This window comes from Corylus avellana, chromosome 8, assembly GCF_965113065.1.
Source record: "Corylus avellana chromosome 8, dhCorAvel1.hap1.2, whole genome shotgun sequence".
In the NCBI taxonomy this organism is placed as follows: domain Eukaryota; kingdom Viridiplantae; phylum Streptophyta; class Magnoliopsida; order Fagales; family Betulaceae; genus Corylus; species Corylus avellana.
The window spans coordinates 22,721,733-22,739,005 of record NC_142497.1 but is presented as its reverse complement, the minus strand read 5'-3'; the positions used below and the strand labels follow the sequence as shown (position 1 = coordinate 22,739,005).

At 36.5% G+C, this 17,273-nt stretch overlaps 4 protein-coding genes across 5 annotated transcripts; all 4 read right to left on the bottom strand.

Moving 5' to 3' along the window:
- LOC132164166 (UDP-glycosyltransferase 87A1) lies at positions 1-2,959 on the bottom strand. The gene is made up of 2 exons (XM_059574603.2): positions 2,110-2,959; positions 1-1,028 (listed from the first exon to the last, which is right to left on the bottom strand). Exons 1-2 carry the CDS (start codon positions 2,603-2,605, stop codon positions 130-132), a joined length of 1,395 nt encoding a protein of 464 aa, XP_059430586.2. The 5' UTR covers positions 2,606-2,959; the 3' UTR covers positions 1-129.
- A 1,456-nt stretch (positions 2,960-4,415) lies between these two features.
- LOC132164051 (UDP-glycosyltransferase 87A2) lies at positions 4,416-6,749 on the bottom strand. The gene is made up of 2 exons (XM_059574460.2): positions 6,163-6,749; positions 4,416-5,414 (listed from the first exon to the last, which is right to left on the bottom strand). Exons 1-2 carry the CDS (start codon positions 6,656-6,658, stop codon positions 4,525-4,527), a joined length of 1,386 nt encoding a protein of 461 aa, XP_059430443.2. The 5' UTR covers positions 6,659-6,749; the 3' UTR covers positions 4,416-4,524.
- A 3,889-nt stretch (positions 6,750-10,638) lies between these two features.
- LOC132164492 (CCT motif family protein) lies at positions 10,639-11,675 on the bottom strand. 2 transcript variants are annotated; one of them, XM_059575012.2, is made up of 3 exons: positions 11,118-11,675; positions 10,855-11,004; positions 10,639-10,781 (listed from the first exon to the last, which is right to left on the bottom strand). In XM_059575012.2, exons 1-3 carry the CDS (start codon positions 11,634-11,636, stop codon positions 10,722-10,724), a joined length of 729 nt encoding a protein of 242 aa, XP_059430995.2. In that variant the 5' UTR covers positions 11,637-11,675; the 3' UTR covers positions 10,639-10,721. The 2 variants fall into 2 exon arrangements, with proteins under 2 accessions (XP_059430995.2, XP_059430996.1); XM_059575013.2 differs by having other exon boundaries at positions 10,639-10,759.
- A 3,773-nt stretch (positions 11,676-15,448) lies between these two features.
- On the bottom strand, positions 15,449-16,775 carry ASL5 (Lateral organ boundaries (LOB) domain family protein). The gene is made up of 2 exons (XM_059574204.2): positions 15,881-16,775; positions 15,449-15,784 (listed from the first exon to the last, which is right to left on the bottom strand). Exons 1-2 carry the CDS (start codon positions 16,034-16,036, stop codon positions 15,452-15,454), a joined length of 489 nt encoding a protein of 162 aa, XP_059430187.2. The 5' UTR covers positions 16,037-16,775; the 3' UTR covers positions 15,449-15,451.
- Between the last annotated feature and the right edge of the window lie 498 nt (positions 16,776-17,273).

The window sequence follows — 17,273 nt, the reverse complement described above, 5'->3', positions numbered from 1 at the left end:
AAACCAGTGAAAATGGTGTTCCATTCATATATGCGGTTAAAGTGTTCCAAATTCACATGAACTTCTTGAAATCATCAGTCATACGCTATAAATTAAATCATCACTGAAAAGTAACATGTAACAATCTGCTTAATGATCGTGGCCTTTTGAAATATCTTTAATAAAAGCATCAAGATTTGTTTCAGATGACCCACCGTCAACGTTTGCGCCTCGGCAAACCTCTTGAAGTTCTTTTGCTCTTTTCCTCATTTCATTCCCTTCATTGCTCTTTTGATCCATAAACCTTTTCACAAGCTTTGATATTTCTCCCCTTGTCACTAAATTCTTAAATCCCACTTCTTTTTTAACCCTCCATCCCACCTTCCAGTCCTCCACAATCCATTTACTGTTTGGGATTTGATCCCAAAATATAGGGAAAGTAAGCATAGGAACACCAGCAAAAGTAGCCTCCAATACGGAATTCCATCCACAATGTGTCCAAAACCCTCCTATTGAGGGGTGGCACAACACCTTCAACTGGTCGCACCAAGGCACCACTAAACCCATATCACCGGCACAAGCATCTCTAAGTGGATCATTTTCCTTGCGTAACACCCACAAGTACCTAACACCACTATCTTCTAGCCCACTTGCAATTTCATTCATTTGGGCACTTGAAACTGAAAGAAAGCTTCCTAATGAAACATACAAGACAGAGCCTGTAGGTTGACAATCTAGCCACCGAAAATAGTTGACACCATGAATGTGATCATCTGTTACAGAAGAATTCTTTTGAAGTTCAAAATAAGGTATGGCAGGGCCAATAGGGTACACCGGAAAAGGAAGTTCTGCTTTTAAAGTGTCAATGACTTCGGCTTCAAGCTCCTGGACGGAATTGAATAGAAGATACTGCGCTTTAGACACTACTGAAACATATTCCAAGACTCGGTGCAAGATTCCTCGCCCATCACCATGCATAAAGGTGGGAAGATCTACAATACGCATAGCAGACACCCCTGGAATGTAGTCCACAAGCTCATCTCCGCGTTCTTAATTAAACACGTGACAAAGAAGCATACAAAAAGCAATGTAAGAAACAATTTTGCATTAAAGGTAGCCATACCACTCTAAAGTCAGACTTTAGTGGCAGCTGAGCACCCCTAGAACCAGCCAAATGACATGACTTATCACCTCGAATGACCTATGAAGTTGTTCAACTATCGTGGAACAAGTTACTTTACGGCAAAATAGTAATTTCACAAAAGTTCTATATAAAGGGTGAATTATACAATAAATCATTTTATTACAAAGTTGTACATAGATTTATAAGCTCAGTTTTACTAAATTTATTTAAGAGAAACTTCACTTATTCCTCAATGTGCACAAATGTTACAATATTAACCTCAAATTATAAAATATTGCAATGCGGGTATCTAATTTTTCAACAATAAGTCTTAATGGAGGATATATATCATAATGACTCAAATATCATCTTCTTTAAAATTTAAAATTTCCCTAATGACTAATCGCCAACTGTGGATGTGGACAAAACTCTTAGCGGTAGGGGTGGGGTGAAATTAAAATCGGCTGAAAAATAGAAAACCTACATTACAAATTGATCAATGAAGATTAACATCGTAAAACACATAACGAATTGAAGGTAAGAGAAGTTTTACCATTTATTTGTTTGTTATGAGGTCGATCATTGTTAGTGATAGAACTATTAATAAACCAAAGGGGGCCATGGTTCCCCTATTTTTCAATTTTTCATTTAAATATTTTTATGAAGTTCAATATAATTAGGCCTGACCTCTTTTAAAAATAAGTTTGACTCCTCTTTCATATTTTTACCATTCCAAATAATAAATGTGGTTTCCTGCTGAATCATTGTACCAATTTACACTTTCTCTAATATTTTTACTTCTACAGAAAGCAAGAAAATTTTTTACTATTTTCTTTTTCTTTTTCTTTTTTTTTTTTTGCTCTTGAGGTTGGGAGTCATGCTGCTGCTGGACCATACATAGAATAATTCATCCACGTGGCTATCAATCTAGCCTTATCTTCGTTAAGGCTAAGTTACGCAAAAAAAGAAAAAGAAAAAAAAGATTGAGATAAGGGTCTTAGACGTACCTGACACTTCAATCGGGAAATGGCCGTGCTGCACGAGAAGCTCAAAATGGTGAAACACAGAGAACACCGTCGCTGGCATGGGCCATAGCGATGCCACCGGAATATTCCTCCGGTTCCCAACTCCGATAGCCCAACCCACATGAGTATCAGCCACGATGGCTGTCACCGGCGGCTCAAGCCGGTCCAGGAGTTCCTCATAGGGCGCTTCCATCTTCGTGGTTACGGCTTCCACGAAGGCGAGCCAGTCTTTGGCACGACCCAGCTCGGAAGGTATGACGTTGGGTACGGTGGCGAAGCGTATGTTAGCCGGCTTAGGGTCTGAGCCGATGAAGCCGAGCCACTCTTCGGTGACTACGAAGGTGAGGAGAATGTGTTGGGGCCTTTTCAAAGCTAGGAGCTTGCAGAGGTTCATCATGGCGTTGATGTGGCCTCGACCGGGATAGGGTATCGCCACCACGTGGCAGACAGTGGATGGATATGTTTTGGCGGAATCCATCTCCTGAAGTAGATCGTTCACCGTTGATGGAAAGCACCTTTAATGGGACAAACCCTGGAACAGGACGAAGTGAGGTGAGAAAATAGCTCTTAAGCAATATTTCTCTCTTCCTTACACCGACTGAGGCAGCAGACTGCTGAGTTTTGAGGGAAGAAGATGAACTTTGGGGTCTTTCTGAACAAGGGGGTGAATGTACGAAACATGTCGCGCTTCCAGCTATCGAGACAGTGCGATGGAGCCCACTTAATTCAAGTGGGCTGCAGGAGTGGCGGGTCCAACACGTACCACGAATGGCTAATGGAGAGAAGCAATTTTGGATAGGAAGCTTTCCTTTGTGTATTCAGGACTATGTATAGACAGATCAGCGATTATATGATAAATGACAAGAAGTTATTCTTCAAAAAAAAAAAAAAAAATCCAAGTATTTTTATTTTCTGCATTTGTAATAATATTTTGTATTCCCTAAAACGCTGTCGTCTCCTTCCTTAGTGAACGTCGCTACGCAATAGCGAGCCAATTAAAAGGTTTTGGTCCATCATGGTCATTTTTTTTTTTTTTTTTGGTAAATATATTAGAAGTCCTTAAGAGCATTCCTAATGGAAGAGCTAAATGTTACTTTTATCTAAAATAGTTCTTTAAATGTTTAAAAAACCTCCTACATTGAATTAGCTAAAAGAAAATGTAAAATAGATATCTGATTAGAAGAGCTAAAAAAAAAAGCTAAATGTAGCAGCACTTTTCAAGGGAGCTATTTTATTTTTCATTGTTTCTCTCACCTATTTTCTCTTTTTTCCCAAATCTTTTCTTACCTTTTCTCTGCATGTTCTTTTTTTTCCAAAACTTTTATTGCTTTTAATAATATTTTAATAGAATAGATAGAAATATAGCTAATCGGATGTAGAGACATTTAAAAATGGCTTAGCTAAACTAGATAAAAGTGAGTTTTAAGAAGCCATTTTGCATAAAAATATGGCTCCTCCATTGGGAATGCTCTAAGTCAACGTGTCAAAATTAAATTCTCTCTAAATGTTTTTTTTCGAAAATTTACTTTTTAGGTCAATCAAAACGTTAAGAAAATTCTTATCATCAAAATTTTTTAACTGCTGTTAGATTGGTTGAAACGCACTATTTTACCATATCAGCATATTAATTTTTTATTAATTTAATTTAAAAATTAATTCTAAAAATTAATTAATTAATTAATTAAAATAAATAAATAAAAATTGAAGAGGTGGCTCCTTGGCCACCTCCAACCCATATGCGGTGGCCGGAAGCCACCCCAAGGGTGGGTTGCGGGCCACCCCAAATCACAAATGGTGTGGCTCACGGCCACCACTTGGGTGGTTAGGGGTGACATTTGGGGTGGGGTGGCTGCGAGCTACCCCTAGGTGGTTCAAGGTAGCCTTCTTGGGGGTGGCCAGGGGTGGCCGGAAGCCACCCCTTCAATTTTTTTTTAAAATTTTTTTTTAAAAGATTTATTTAATTTTTAAATTAAATTAATAAAATATTATTATGTTTATTGCTGATGTGACAAAATCATGCGTTTCAACCAATCTAACGACAGTTAAAAAATTTTGAAGATAGAAATTTTTTTATATAAAAAATAAAAAATAAAAACTTAAAGAGAATTTAATTTTGGCGCGTTGAACCAAGAATTTATAATATATTTGTCAAATGAATAAAAGGAAAAAAAGAAAATTTTAGGCAGCTTACCTCGTAGGCTGATAGTATTAGTGGGTCGTATTTAGGGGTGTAAAAATAAAAAAAATTTAAAAAAAATAAATTTAGAAAAAATAGGAAAAATTATGGTTATTCCATAATTATTGAATTTGTTTGGAATTTTAACTTCATTTTCTGAAGGCCCTCCCAACCGAGCTTCCCATGCTACAGTCTACAGAAAGTCTCATACAGAAATTTGTTTAATGCTTGTGACAATATGAGATCTCACTTACAAAAGCATCAATGCTGGCATCTGTTGATCCACCTTTCTGTATTGCCTGCCGATAAATCTTTTGAAGCTCTCTTGCTTTTCTTCTCAGTTCTTTCCCCTCATCACTTTCCAAATCCATAAACCCCTTCACAAGCCTCGCAATCTCTTCTCTTCCTACCAAATTTTCCGACTGCACCTCTTTCTTCACTCTCCACCCAATCTTCCAATCTTCCACAACCACCTTACTGTTTGTCACCTGATCCCAGTATATCGGAAAAGTAAGCATCGGCAAGCCGGCAAATACAGCCTCCGAGGTGGAATTCCACCCACAATGCGACCAAAATCCACCTATAGAAGGATGGCAGAGCACCCTCAATTGATCACACCATGGAACCAGCAACCCCATTTCCCCACAGAGCTCGTTAATCGGAGAAGTCTCCCCACGAGTCACCCAGAAGAATCTAACGCCGCTGTCGCGCAACCCAGCAGCAATTTCCTCCATTTGGGCATTTGAAACCGAATGCAGACTCCCCTGTGAGACGTACAGAACAGAGCCTCTGGGCTGCAAATCTAGCCATTCTAAGTAGTTGGCGTCGCCGGAGCTTTTTTCAGAGGAATTTTCTTCAAGCTTGAAGTAAGGTATGGTAGGGCCGATATGATAAATTGGCACTGCAACATTTTCTTTCAAAGCATCGATTACTTGGGCTTCAAGCTCGTACACAGATGGTAAGAGAAGACATTGTGCTTTGGGCACCCACGAGACGGCTTCTAGCGCTCTATGCAATACTTTTAGGCCTTTTCCATATAAACACGTCGGAAGTTCTGCTATCCGCGTTGAAGAAACTCCGGGGATATAGTCCACATGCTCGTCTCCAATGGCTGAAAACACCAAAATATTTCGATCAATATCGAAAGTCTTTTTAGTGCATCCAGGAAAATGTGGTAATCTAGTAATGTTATCGTATCTACAAATGGATGTGCAACTAAAGTCATCATAATCTATTATACCACTGTAAGAGAGATTCATTTCTTAGTCCATAGTATAAGATATCAAGATATTACCCAATTTAAAAGTTTTAAATCATATTTGAATCCAATTTTATTATATTAATCACTATTTTTTATAATATTTCTTCAATAGAGGATTTTTTTTTTATATATATACGGAGAAATCGAGCAAATTTATATATATATATATATATATATATATGAAAACAACTAAACTCAAGTACTCCAGCAGTCCAGCAGCATGCAGTAAGCCACGTAGAGAGGATAATGCTACAGCTGTCTTGGTCGTCATCCAACAACCAGGCCACAACTATTACAATTTCGATATCTTTTTGTTGGCTTATAGCAGCTGACAAAAAGATAAAAATAAATAAATAAATAAATAAAGTTGTTTGTTGCATAGAGATATATATAGAGTATACATTAATGTGCTTCTAATTAACTAATTTATAAGGGTACATGATAGACTTCAAAATAATATATAGTTGTGGTTTAATTATTATTTTATTTTCAATCAGACCATTTTAGTTTTACACTGAAATAAACTAGCTAGTCTTAAACTAATAAAAATAAAAAAGACACTTAAAATTTATTAGATTTAAATTGAATATACACTTACCAGCAAAATCAACCGGAAAATGGTGGTGTTGAACAAGGAGATCAAAGTGGTGGAACACGGAGTAGACCAAAGCCGACATGGTCCAAAGCGAGGCCACGGGAACGTTCCTCTGGTTCCCAATATCAATCGCCCAGTTCATGTAAGTGTCAGCGATCATAATAGTGATTGGTAGTGGTTCAAGCCGATCGAGGAGCTCTTCCACCGGAGCTCTCATCTTCCTCAGAACCTCTTCGTAGAAGCCGGGCGAGTCAGCGCCGCGGCCGACCTCGCTAGGGATCACGTTGGGGACGGTGCTGAAGCGTATGTTGTCAGGCTTGGGGTCGGAGCCGATGAAGCCGAGCCATTCTTCGGTAACAATGAAGGTGATGAGAAGGTCGGGTTTCTTTGAGCTGAGTGACTTGCAGAGGTTCATCATGGGGTTGATGTGGCCGCGTCCGGGAGAAGGCAGTGCCACAACGTGGCAAACGGTGGTTGGCTCGGAATTCTTCAGGTCCATTGCAGTTCCTAAGGGCCTGTAAGCTTTGCTAGGAGCCAGGAGGAGAATACGAGGCAGCAGGAGGATGAGGAGGGAAGATAAAGATATGTATTATTATGTAGCTGTGATGGGCCAATGGGCTGGATTTCTCTTTCTCTTTTCCGGTATCTTTGTATTTTAATACACCTTACGTTTTGTCAATGGCTAAATAAATTAATAGCAATAGGGATTGAAGAAGCAGCATTATGGCGAAATGTCTTTATCACTTTCTCTATTCTTTTAAATCAAATAATTGAAAGATTAAGGATAATGTTTTTCAAAATTGGGAAAACACGTGTCGAAGCATAATAATTTTTACCAAAACACTCTACACACTATATGGAACGGGAGTATGGGCTCGGCCCACCAAGTTCACAGACAAATCTATACCAGTAGCCCAAGGAAAAGTGGGCAACTGAAATGAAAGTATGGGACTTAACCTGCTGAAGTCAGTGGACAACTAGTCCAAACGCGGTTCCAAAATGACAAATAAACTCACCAAAATTCAACCATGAAGCATACGTCTATAAGGGAAATTTTATATTAGGCAACCATCCTCCATGAAAAGCAATGAATGCACCCATTCAAGAAAGATAATTCACTAAAGATGGTGGATCAAAATCACCTGCACAAATTGGAAGCCGAATTAATGGTTGTTTGACAACAATTTCCTTATGAAGGCACATGACATAAATGGTATTTAATCTACATAAGGTCGGTAAAAGTCTAGGCTCAAGTATGTTCTCATCCTCTAATTTTCATTTCTTTTTTCCATTTTCACTTTATACATATATTAACTTAAACATCAGAGATTGCACCACTGCCCTCCTTGCACCTTGTGGCGCACAACTCTAACATTTGGTTGTCTTGCAAAAATTCCAAATCGAGAATTAGGTATACGTAGTCAGTATTAATTTTATGTGTCAACACTATATATAATTCTTAGAATTTTTACCATATTCTATTCAATAGAATTCTTCAAATCTAAGTGATGATCGATAATAACAGATGACAAGACAAAATCTCAACCAACTCAATTAATTTGTACATAGAGCCCCGATTTTAAAATCTGCTCATAATAAAAGAGTTTTAACTTTGAGAATGTGATCCCCATGTACGTAAATAGTCCAGAGATCTGTTCTTAAGTTCTCATGTACGTTCTCATTGGCCGGTGGCCGGAATGATGATTTTGGATCCATTCATTTCATTTCCTGGTGGCTTCGGAGAATGTTAGGGAGGAAAAGTCTGAGGAGAGTCAGGTGAATGAGAAGTTTTCAGTTTTGGCTGAGGGACGGCCAGAGAAGAAGAGTGAATGAAAATTTCGACTAACGTGTAGCTTTGTAGTCCGTCCATTCAAATGGCCGACCACCATAGAATCCCCTTTGTATGGCTGTCTGAATTACAATCAACCGTAGGAGATATTGCATGACTGCTTTTTCTTTTTTTTCTTTTTTACTTTAAAATAAATATGGTATTGCAATTGAGAGTTCAGTTGAAGGCTGCAGGTGCAACTAGTGACAAAACCACGCCATACAAATGATTGAGCATCACGTGGGTTCAGATTCCAGAAGGCCTTTTTTCTTTTTTCTTTTTTCTTTTTATATTACTCATGTAAAAAATTTCTTTGAATTGAGTTGAGATGGAGAAAATTATTCAAATTGTCCGGAAAATACTAATGTGTTAAAAGAGTTATAAAAAATTCTACATGTATTTTTCACGTATTAATAAAAAAATATGTGTTTCTCACATGATAAAAGTATTATAATTTCACATACCTCGTAAGTACAATCTTAATCATGTGTATATAACCTCTCTGTCACTTGTTTTTTTTCAATCCGATTTTCAATAGTAAATTCTATTTAAGAGTTGTATCGGAGTTGTCATCACATTGATCAGTCTGAATTGGACGCAATTCGTTGAGTACGAGATCAAATGAGTTACAGCTTTTGATTGAATCAAGAGCGAGCTATGAACTAGATTAAACCGTGTTGATAATCTAATAAGTGAGTGGATGGTATGTTACAATTAATATCCCACATGGCATACGTACAAATAATTAAGTTCTTGGGCACCTTTTCCGGGACTGAAAGTATTTCAATCAACATTATTATATGAAGAAAAACTGTGTCCATCGCCGACAATGCCATCACCATCCATCATTTTCTTCAAAACCCCACCAAAAGTTTTGGAGCACACTCGATAAGTCACTATGTAGTGACCACCTAAATATTGGAAAGAAGCAAAAGGCCCCAAGAAGAAAAAGTGGAGCTGGAAAAGTGCCTCGCAAAATATCTTCAAAAACTCTACATCCAAATTCTGTAAGGTATTTGCTATTACCCACGTTTTATCCCACCATTGATATAGACAAAAGGAGCTAATCTAATCAGCAAATCATCACTCAACCTTCACGCCTTAATTGGATTATATATCTTCAACTTAATTTGCATCTGTTATTAATCAAACCATGCACATCTTCACATTTGATATTACATCATGTCAGGGCCTTTCACTTCAGTCTTATGTCACATGCGGCATACAAAAGGTTAATTACCGTTAATTTATAATTTTAAGTATTTAATAAATATTTAAATACTCTCTTAATAAGTGAACATCAACACTTAAAATATTTAATGAAATGGATGCAAGACTCCCATTACAAACCATAATATATGTATCTTAGACTAAAAAGAAATCATTTTCTGATGTGAGAAATGTGATTATACGACTACAACATTATTGATTGATCAATAAATGGCTGTCACATTAAAAAGAAATTAAGTCATGAATCCTTCACTTTGGATCATCATGTGCTATCTGCTTCAACTTCGTATTGATTGATAGGTGTCCTTAATTTCCATAGCCAGTTGAGCCTCTTAATTGATATATTTTCTGGCAGCAGCAGACTTGCACCAGCCTCAGAGAAAGACACCATACGGCATACATAATTAAAGAGGCCCACAAAGGGGTCAAAAAATGTTGATGAACATAAAGGAGGACCACTGTGTAGGGTATATATATGATAAATGCACACCATATTTTCATTATTCCTTAACGAATCCCTCGGACTGTTGACGTTTGATTGCCCAAGAATTCTTTCCAAGCTTTGTAAATAATTGTGATGATGTCCATGGCCTTCAATGATGGGGGGGGGGACCTCTCCTATCTAAACACAACTGTAAAATAATATTGCTCAGAGTATTAAAGGGTGGTTCGACTATTTTCAAACTGGTCAGTAAGGATGGCCTCCCCTTGCCTCCCCTAGCTATTAAGATGGTTCGGTCATACTCAAATTGGTCGATAGAGTGGCCGAACCACTCATTTTGGCGAAGAAAATGGTTCAGCTATTTTCAAATTGGTTATGAAAAGCGGCTAAATCACCATTTCGAACAAATACCAAGTCAACTTTATTTTTGTTACTGTTATTATTTATTATTAGAATAAAAAATATTTAAAATAAAAATAAGAAAGTGAGATGAATAATATTAAAATGAAATTGTTTATCAAACGCAGCCTCCATCAAAGTTTTGCCAACCGATTAAGAAGAGATGTACACCACACCATTTCGAACTACTTTCAAACTGGTCAATAAGGATGGCCTCCCCTCCCCTCCCCTCCCCTAGCTATTAAGATGGTTCGGTCATACTCAAATTGGTCGATAGAGTGGCCGAACCACTCATTTTGGCGAAGAAAATGGTTCAGCTATTTTCAAATTGGTTATTAAAAGCGGCTAAACCACCATTTCGACCAGATACCAAGTCAACTTTACTTTTGTTATTGTTATTATTTATTATTAGAATTTTTTTTTTTCTTTTAGATGTCATAATTTGAAATATATTTCATTTTCAAACAAAGGGGTGCAGATAAAATGCATTGCACCGGATCTAATAAGGTCAAATACACATGATGGACCTCAAGTCCACGGCATAAAGTTCCACAAAAGAATGCACATGCAGAAAGTCTACTGAATAAAAATAGATATTTCATTGAGATATAACCACAAAAGCATATGCAACAACAATTCCACAAAGATATTTTGCCAGATATTTTAAACTCTTGTCAAGAAACTCTCTTCACGAATCGCCCCTGCATCCAGAAATATCGCATCCTTCAATTCCAAATTTAAAAATCAAACTCTATAGAGAGAGATTGAGAGAGATTGAGAGAGAGAGGACAAAAACCTTGAGTCTTGGTCTTTTATCAGCATTGAGTTTTCGAACTTGGTATCTTATCTTCTTGGAGAACAATCTTGTCTGGCGCTTCTCTTTGTACCTTAAAACTCTTGCTTCCCTTCTGGTTCTCTCTTCTTCCATCACTGGCACCTCTCCCATCTAAACACAATTAATTAATAAACAATATCTTTAATTATCTATATATGCAGAGATGAAAAAAAGCTGGAAATCAAAGAAATAAAGGTAATAAAGGTAATAAAAATAGTACTAACATAATAGCCATTGCTGGGCATAGAAAGAGAATAGACATCGCCATCGCCATCGGCCCAAGGAGACCCCCGGTTGGACCATGCATCCAAGACTTGTTCATAATTCAAGTTCAAGTTCAATGATGTCGGAATCTTTTCATCATCATCATCATCATCCCAAAACGACCCAATATTTTCTCTCTTTACTGCAACCTTGATGCTGTTGCTCATGTAGTAGCTTGCTTCTTCAAAAAAGCATTGGTTTGCGCTCTCCAGCACCTTCTTCTCTTGCTCTTCTCCTTCTCCTTTTGGAAATTCTTCCCAATCCATGAAATCCCAGCTGAGTTGACCATACTTCTTGCTGTCCTTTGCTAAATTTTCGTCATCTTCAATGCCCCAGATGCCCTCCAACTCATCCATAATATGGAGTTGTTCTTCATCGCCATAAGCAGCTTTTGTGTCGGAGAATTTTGTGTGAACACTACTGTCTGGCACCTCTTGTTCCTCTTCCTTTGGGCTTCTTAAGAATGAACTGTACCCCATCTTATATCCCTCGTTCTTTGTCTCTTTTTTTTTTTTTTTTTTCTTCGGGGGAACTATTTATGCATGCAAATTCGTATATATAACATATCAGAATATTCTTTTTCTTCCTCTTTTTTTTTTTTCTTTGATTTTGCTGCTCTTATTATTGTCCTACATTGAACCTTATCTTCTTCCTATTGGTTTGTTCGTCGCCTACTTTCTTGTGATTGGCTGAAAGAGTCCAGCTTCGAGGGAGGTAGTGGGGCCCTCATGCCCTTTTCAAGGCCTGTGACTTGGGATTTGGGGCCTATGACTTGTTGAGTATGTTGCATCACAATCCACGTGATCAAAAGGGTTGATGATAAACAAAGCTCAATGGGCTTTACAAACAATCAGAAGGTAAAGAGAGGCCCATCAATATAGATGGGTTAGCCTAAGCTTCTCTTGGGAAAACAATCAAACATCAGTTGGGCCTACACTGGAATGGGCAGGGTACGTGGATAGCTTTTGTGCTTTTTATTTAGAACAAAAAAAAAATGTAAAATAAGTCCATTTGACTTTGCTAACGTGACATTCTAACAGTTTTTATCAAAATTTTAAACAGAAGTCGGAGTTTTCAAACAATTTTTGTATCTTACTATCAAAACGCTGATTAGTTTTCAACATCATTGAATATACATTATAAGATAGTTGTAAGATAAAAATATAATTTTTAACATTACTTATAAAAAACTATATGTTAATAGGAGTGTTAAAATAAATAAATAAATAATAAGCGACCTTGTTCCCTAATAGACTTGTTCTTATAAAGAACGATGTCATGCAAGCGTGTTTTAAAACTTGTGTTTCCTTTTAGTCTTATTATAGAAAAATGCTACACTACACTATTCAAATTTTCTTTATAAAAATTGATTCCTAAGTGATGGGTCACCATTCTATAAGATTTATAAAAAATGTGTCACCAACTCAAACATCAGTTGGGCCTACACTGGAATGGGCAGGGTAGATAGCTTTTGTGCTTTTTTATTTAGAACAAAAAAAAAAGTAAAATAAGTCCATCTGACTTTGCTAACGTGACATTCTAACAATTTTTGTCAAAATTTTAAACAGAAGTTGGAGTTTTCAAACAATTTTTGTATCTTAATAGAGCTCAAAACGCTGATTAGTTTTCAACATTATTAAATATACATTATAAGATAGTTGTAAGATAAAAATATAATTTCTAGTATTACTTATTAAAAACTATAGGTTAGTAGGAGTGTTAAAATAAATAAATAATAAGCAACCGTGTTCCCTAATAGACTTGTTCTTATAAAGAACAATGTCATGCAAGCATGCTCTAGAACTTGTGTTGTTCCATTTAGTCTTATTATAGAAAAATGCTACACTACACTACTCAAATTTTCTCTATAAAAATTGATTCTTAAGTGATGGGTCACAATTCTATAAGATTTATAAAAAATGTGTCACCAACTCATAGGATGGTGACACATTACTTGACAACCAACTTTTGAAGAAAAAATTGGATAAATGTAGAATTTCTCCTCTTTGTATACCTCTTGAACAAGTGACATGCATGGTGATGAAGCTAGCCCATTAACCAGATCGAAATCGAGAGAAACTTATGACCATAGGTCCATATATATATATATATATATATATTGATCATTTCTACGTAAATTCTTGCTTTATCCCACTTCTTTTGTTCATTTATTGAAAGATAGCATAGGATGGCTCTTAATGCATCTCCTCATCGTTCATTATGAATTTATAGTCCAATGATTGCTCATGAATAACACATGGTATTATTACATGCTTTTTACTATAATTTTTTTACAAATTTATGAATAATTAGGATGCTCGGGATTTTTTTGTCCCAAAAAATACTTGTTCACTATAACTAACTGATCTTCTCCAATTCATTTAAACTGTTCCCAAATTTACATATATAGTAAAAACATGTTTTTGATAAAAAGAATTAAACAACAAAATTTAATTAATAAATTTATTTATTTAATGACCCACATGTGCCACGTTAATTTCCAAGATGGTGTGTTATTCTAGCTCCAACATTTCAGTCTTTTGATCGAAAATCAACATTAATTCTACAAATGAGAGCGCAATGGTGCTATTGTAAAGGAATCGGTGATATTATTACTTTGACTTACTGCGCCAGTTCTAGAGAAAATAGGAAACACCTCTTCCAAGGCTGACTTCAATATGCCTCCACCGCTCCACGTAAAGTATCTCTGCTTCCCATTTTCAAACCAAACACGCACACAGATTTTGATACAATTACCCTCGTTCACTACCCTTTAAACAGTGGATATAAGTACACCAAGAGATTTTGATACAATTGTAAAGAGGAAAAGGTTAGTACGTATTGAAAAATCAACTTTTACTTCCTAATTAATCTTCCTTATATTTCTGCTCAAAGATGCTTTCCATGAACCGTGCTTAATCAGAATGATGACACACAAAAATTGGCGATAATTCATGTTCGTTTGTTGGGTTTGAGTTATGTTGAGAAATTGATATAAAACCAGGAGCGGATCTACAGCCTAGGCCATCCTCCCAAAAATTTTACAAATTTGCTTAAAATATATCTATCTTATAAACTTGTCCTTCCTAAATGATATTTGTGTCCCCTTTTAATTTTTTTTTTTTTTTAATTTACCCCCTTCTTTCAACATAAAAAACCTAAAATACCCCATTCATTTTGTTTCCCTTCATATTCTAGTTCGCTTCTAACGAGAAGCTCAATTTGGTTTTGGACTTTGATTAAATATATAAAAGGAAAAGTTAAATGGTTTGGGTTCTTTGAGTAGCTTTTAACCAACAATTCAGTTACCACTGTTTAGGAAGACTCTAGCATTGTTGTTATTTGGAGCTTCAGTGAATTGTTTGAAAAAATAAAAAAAAATGAAAAAAGTATACACTCAAATGTACCGTTTTTCTTGAACCCTATAGACTGTGATTAGTTTATTTTACTAGTTATTTATATTATTGTGTGTTTGTGATATGCCATGAGATTAAATATAACATTTCTATGCTTTTATTTTATATAAACACACATATAAATAGATTATATGTATCTATGTGTTTTTGTATTTATATAAATCTGTCTAGCTCCCCAACCAAAAAAAAATCCATCCCCACACCATAAATCGCTAGTTTTGCCCCTGTATAAAACAACATAAATTATTAATCATAATCTAACCCATTTAATTAAACTTATTATATTTTTTAACCTTAACCCATTAATTTTATATCAAATTTACAAATCGTGTAAAAAAATCTTTACGCGCGCACAAGTTCGTCCGGCCACTAAGGTGAAATAAGGCTCATCTCCTAATATAATCTGTGCTGCTAAAACGTACAAGGGCATATCCCATTCAAAATTAGCCACAGAACTCAAGACTTGTTGTAATGGCATGATGATCACCATAGGTGGGGGCCTGGGGCAGAGACCGATTATTTCTCTCCACCAGGAAGTGTCTAAATCACGGTGAAGGAGGTGGGAGAGGCTTTGCCACTCACAAAACGTCTAAAGCAAGAAAGAAAAGGTTGACTGTCAACCCTACCTATTTTACTCCAATCCCACATGCAGGGTTGACCCATAAATCCAGGTTCCCTTTCATTTTCTTATGGCTCAACTTTCCTTTTTGCAACGTTGGACAAATTAAGCCGCTTCTCTCTCACTCTCCCTGTGTCTCGCATAAAAAAGAAACAAATCCACGCGCAAATATATATACATATACACAAGGAGAGAGAGAGAGAGAGAGAGAGGGAGAGAAAAATTAAATAAAGCAAAGTTGGAAAGTGATGGCATTTGATTAAATCCAAAGAGACTCTCTCTTAAGAGGGTCTTGGATTACATTGCTAGAAGAAGCAAAGCTGAGGCACTGGGGAATGTTATTGAAGTTGGTGGATAAAAGAAGGGACCTCTCGTCTTGGTCCATCTGGGTGATTGGTAAGTTTGGCTCTTTTTGCATCTGTATGCAAAGTATCTCCGCTTGAGCCACTGCAAGCTGCATTTGCAATTGCGACACTTGATTCTGCAGGTAAGATATAGCCCCAACACATCCGTACACAGGGTCTCTCACTCTTGCATTTGCTTCGTAAACTAAACTACTCACAGCATCCGCCCTCTGATGAATGGGAAGCTCCTGTTGAAATCAAAAGGGAGGTAAATAACAAGCTTAAAATTAAGTGAAACTTTCATATACCCATATATATATAGGGAAAGAGAGAGAGAGAGAGACCTGCAACATTTTGCTGACATTGCTAGCACCAAAAACCTTGTGAACAATGGAAAACTTGTGAGGGTCGTCAGAAGGGAAATAAGGAGCAAAGATGCAGTCCTTGGCGCAGCGGCGTCTCAACAGCTTGCAGGAAGCACAGGGTGAAGATCCTCCCATGTAGACAGGCACTCAAGGACAATCCAAAGAGAGAGAGAGAGAGAGAGAGAGAGAGGCTTTTTCTTTGAAATGGGAAGAGGGAAGGAGATGGAGGAAAATTTTGAACAACAACAGGCTAGGCTTAGTGTTGAAGGTGAGAAAGGGCTTAATATGTGTATTTATAATAGCTCAGCTGGAACTAGCATAGTGTAGAATAGATCCACATGTTCCTGTATTAAAATATTAATAAAGTATAATCATAATTAAACAACAAGAAATGGCATTCTGATGGAATACGCTATTCCGATCCTGATCAGCGTAGAAGAAACCAACGCATATGCTATCCATGGTTCATACACAGCTTTACAATTATAGCCTACTCTAGGTATAAATTAATTAAGACTATCAATTTTTTATATGATTTGTGAATACAACAAATTTTACATAAAATTAACTGGTTAGAGTTAAATGGTCCGATATGTTTAATTAAATGAATCAAGTTAAGATTGACTTAAACCTGATAAGTGTATAAGGGTTGACAAATATTTACACGACCCCACAAATTCGACAAGAACTCGACACATAATTAGCTAACAACCCATATAATAAAGACTATAATATAATAGCTACAAAGGGCATTGGGGTCATTTGAAGTAGTGGAATAGACTATTATCAAACAATGGGGTGTGAGGGTTGACCACCGCCTAGGCGCGTGATAAGTTGGCAATCCATGCAGGTTGTGTAGTTTTCACGTTCTGGTTTGACTCTTCTATTTCGGTGTTAATGTACTTGCTACAGCTCTAAGATATATATATATATATATATATATATATATATATATATATATATAGAGGGAATAATTAGTGAGAGATATATTGTGAGAGGGCAATTAATTTTAGAGAGATGGAGTAAAGAGAGGGTTATATATAATTAGAGTAAAATAGTAAAATAGTAAGAGAGATGTGAAACCCTAACTTGGACCAAGACACCGAGAGAGATGGCTTTCAACGTGAATGTTTGTTGGCGGACATTCACATGGAAACATACATCAATCTCTTTCTCTCTCTCTCTGAAATTGTTTGAATTGGCTCGCACGCACTAATACCTACGATGCAGGTGGAAACTTTGATCAACGTTCGTGCACCAACTCCTAAACTCCAAATTATTCAATTTAACCAAACCAACAAATTAATGCTTTGCTAAAATATCGAGATGACCACCACCAACTTCTATGCTCTTGTGTCGTTTTCTATTTTTG

Excerpts from the sequence above, each read along its gene's own strand:
- LOC132164051 (XM_059574460.2), bottom strand. The coding sequence starts at position 6,658 with ATGGACCTGAAGAATTCCGAGCCAACCACCGTTTGCCACGTTGTGGCA. Across the intron at positions 5,415-6,162 it reads TTTTCCGGTTGATTTTGCTG|CCATTGGAGACGAGCATGTG; the intron begins GTAAGTGTATAT and ends TGGTGTTTTCAG.
- ASL5 (XM_059574204.2), bottom strand. The coding sequence starts at position 16,036 with ATGGGAGGATCTTCACCCTGTGCTTCCTGCAAGCTGTTGAGACGCCGC. Across the intron at positions 15,785-15,880 it reads ATGTCAGCAAAATGTTGCAG|GAGCTTCCCATTCATCAGAG; the intron begins GTCTCTCTCTCT and ends TGATTTCAACAG.
- LOC132164492 (XM_059575012.2), bottom strand. The coding sequence starts at position 11,636 with ATGGGGTACAGTTCATTCTTAAGAAGCCCAAAGGAAGAGGAACAAGAG. Across the intron at positions 11,005-11,117 it reads TGCCCAGCAATGGCTATTAT|ATGGGAGAGGTGCCAGTGAT; the intron begins GTTAGTACTATT and ends AATTGTGTTTAG. Across the intron at positions 10,782-10,854 it reads ATAAAAGACCAAGACTCAAG|GATGCGATATTTCTGGATGC; the intron begins GTTTTTGTCCTC and ends TTGGAATTGAAG.
- LOC132164166 (XM_059574603.2), bottom strand. The coding sequence starts at position 2,605 with ATGGATTCCGCCAAAACATATCCATCCACTGTCTGCCACGTGGTGGCG. Across the intron at positions 1,029-2,109 it reads TTTCCCGATTGAAGTGTCAG|AACGCGGAGATGAGCTTGTG; the intron begins GTACGTCTAAGA and ends TGTTTAATTAAG.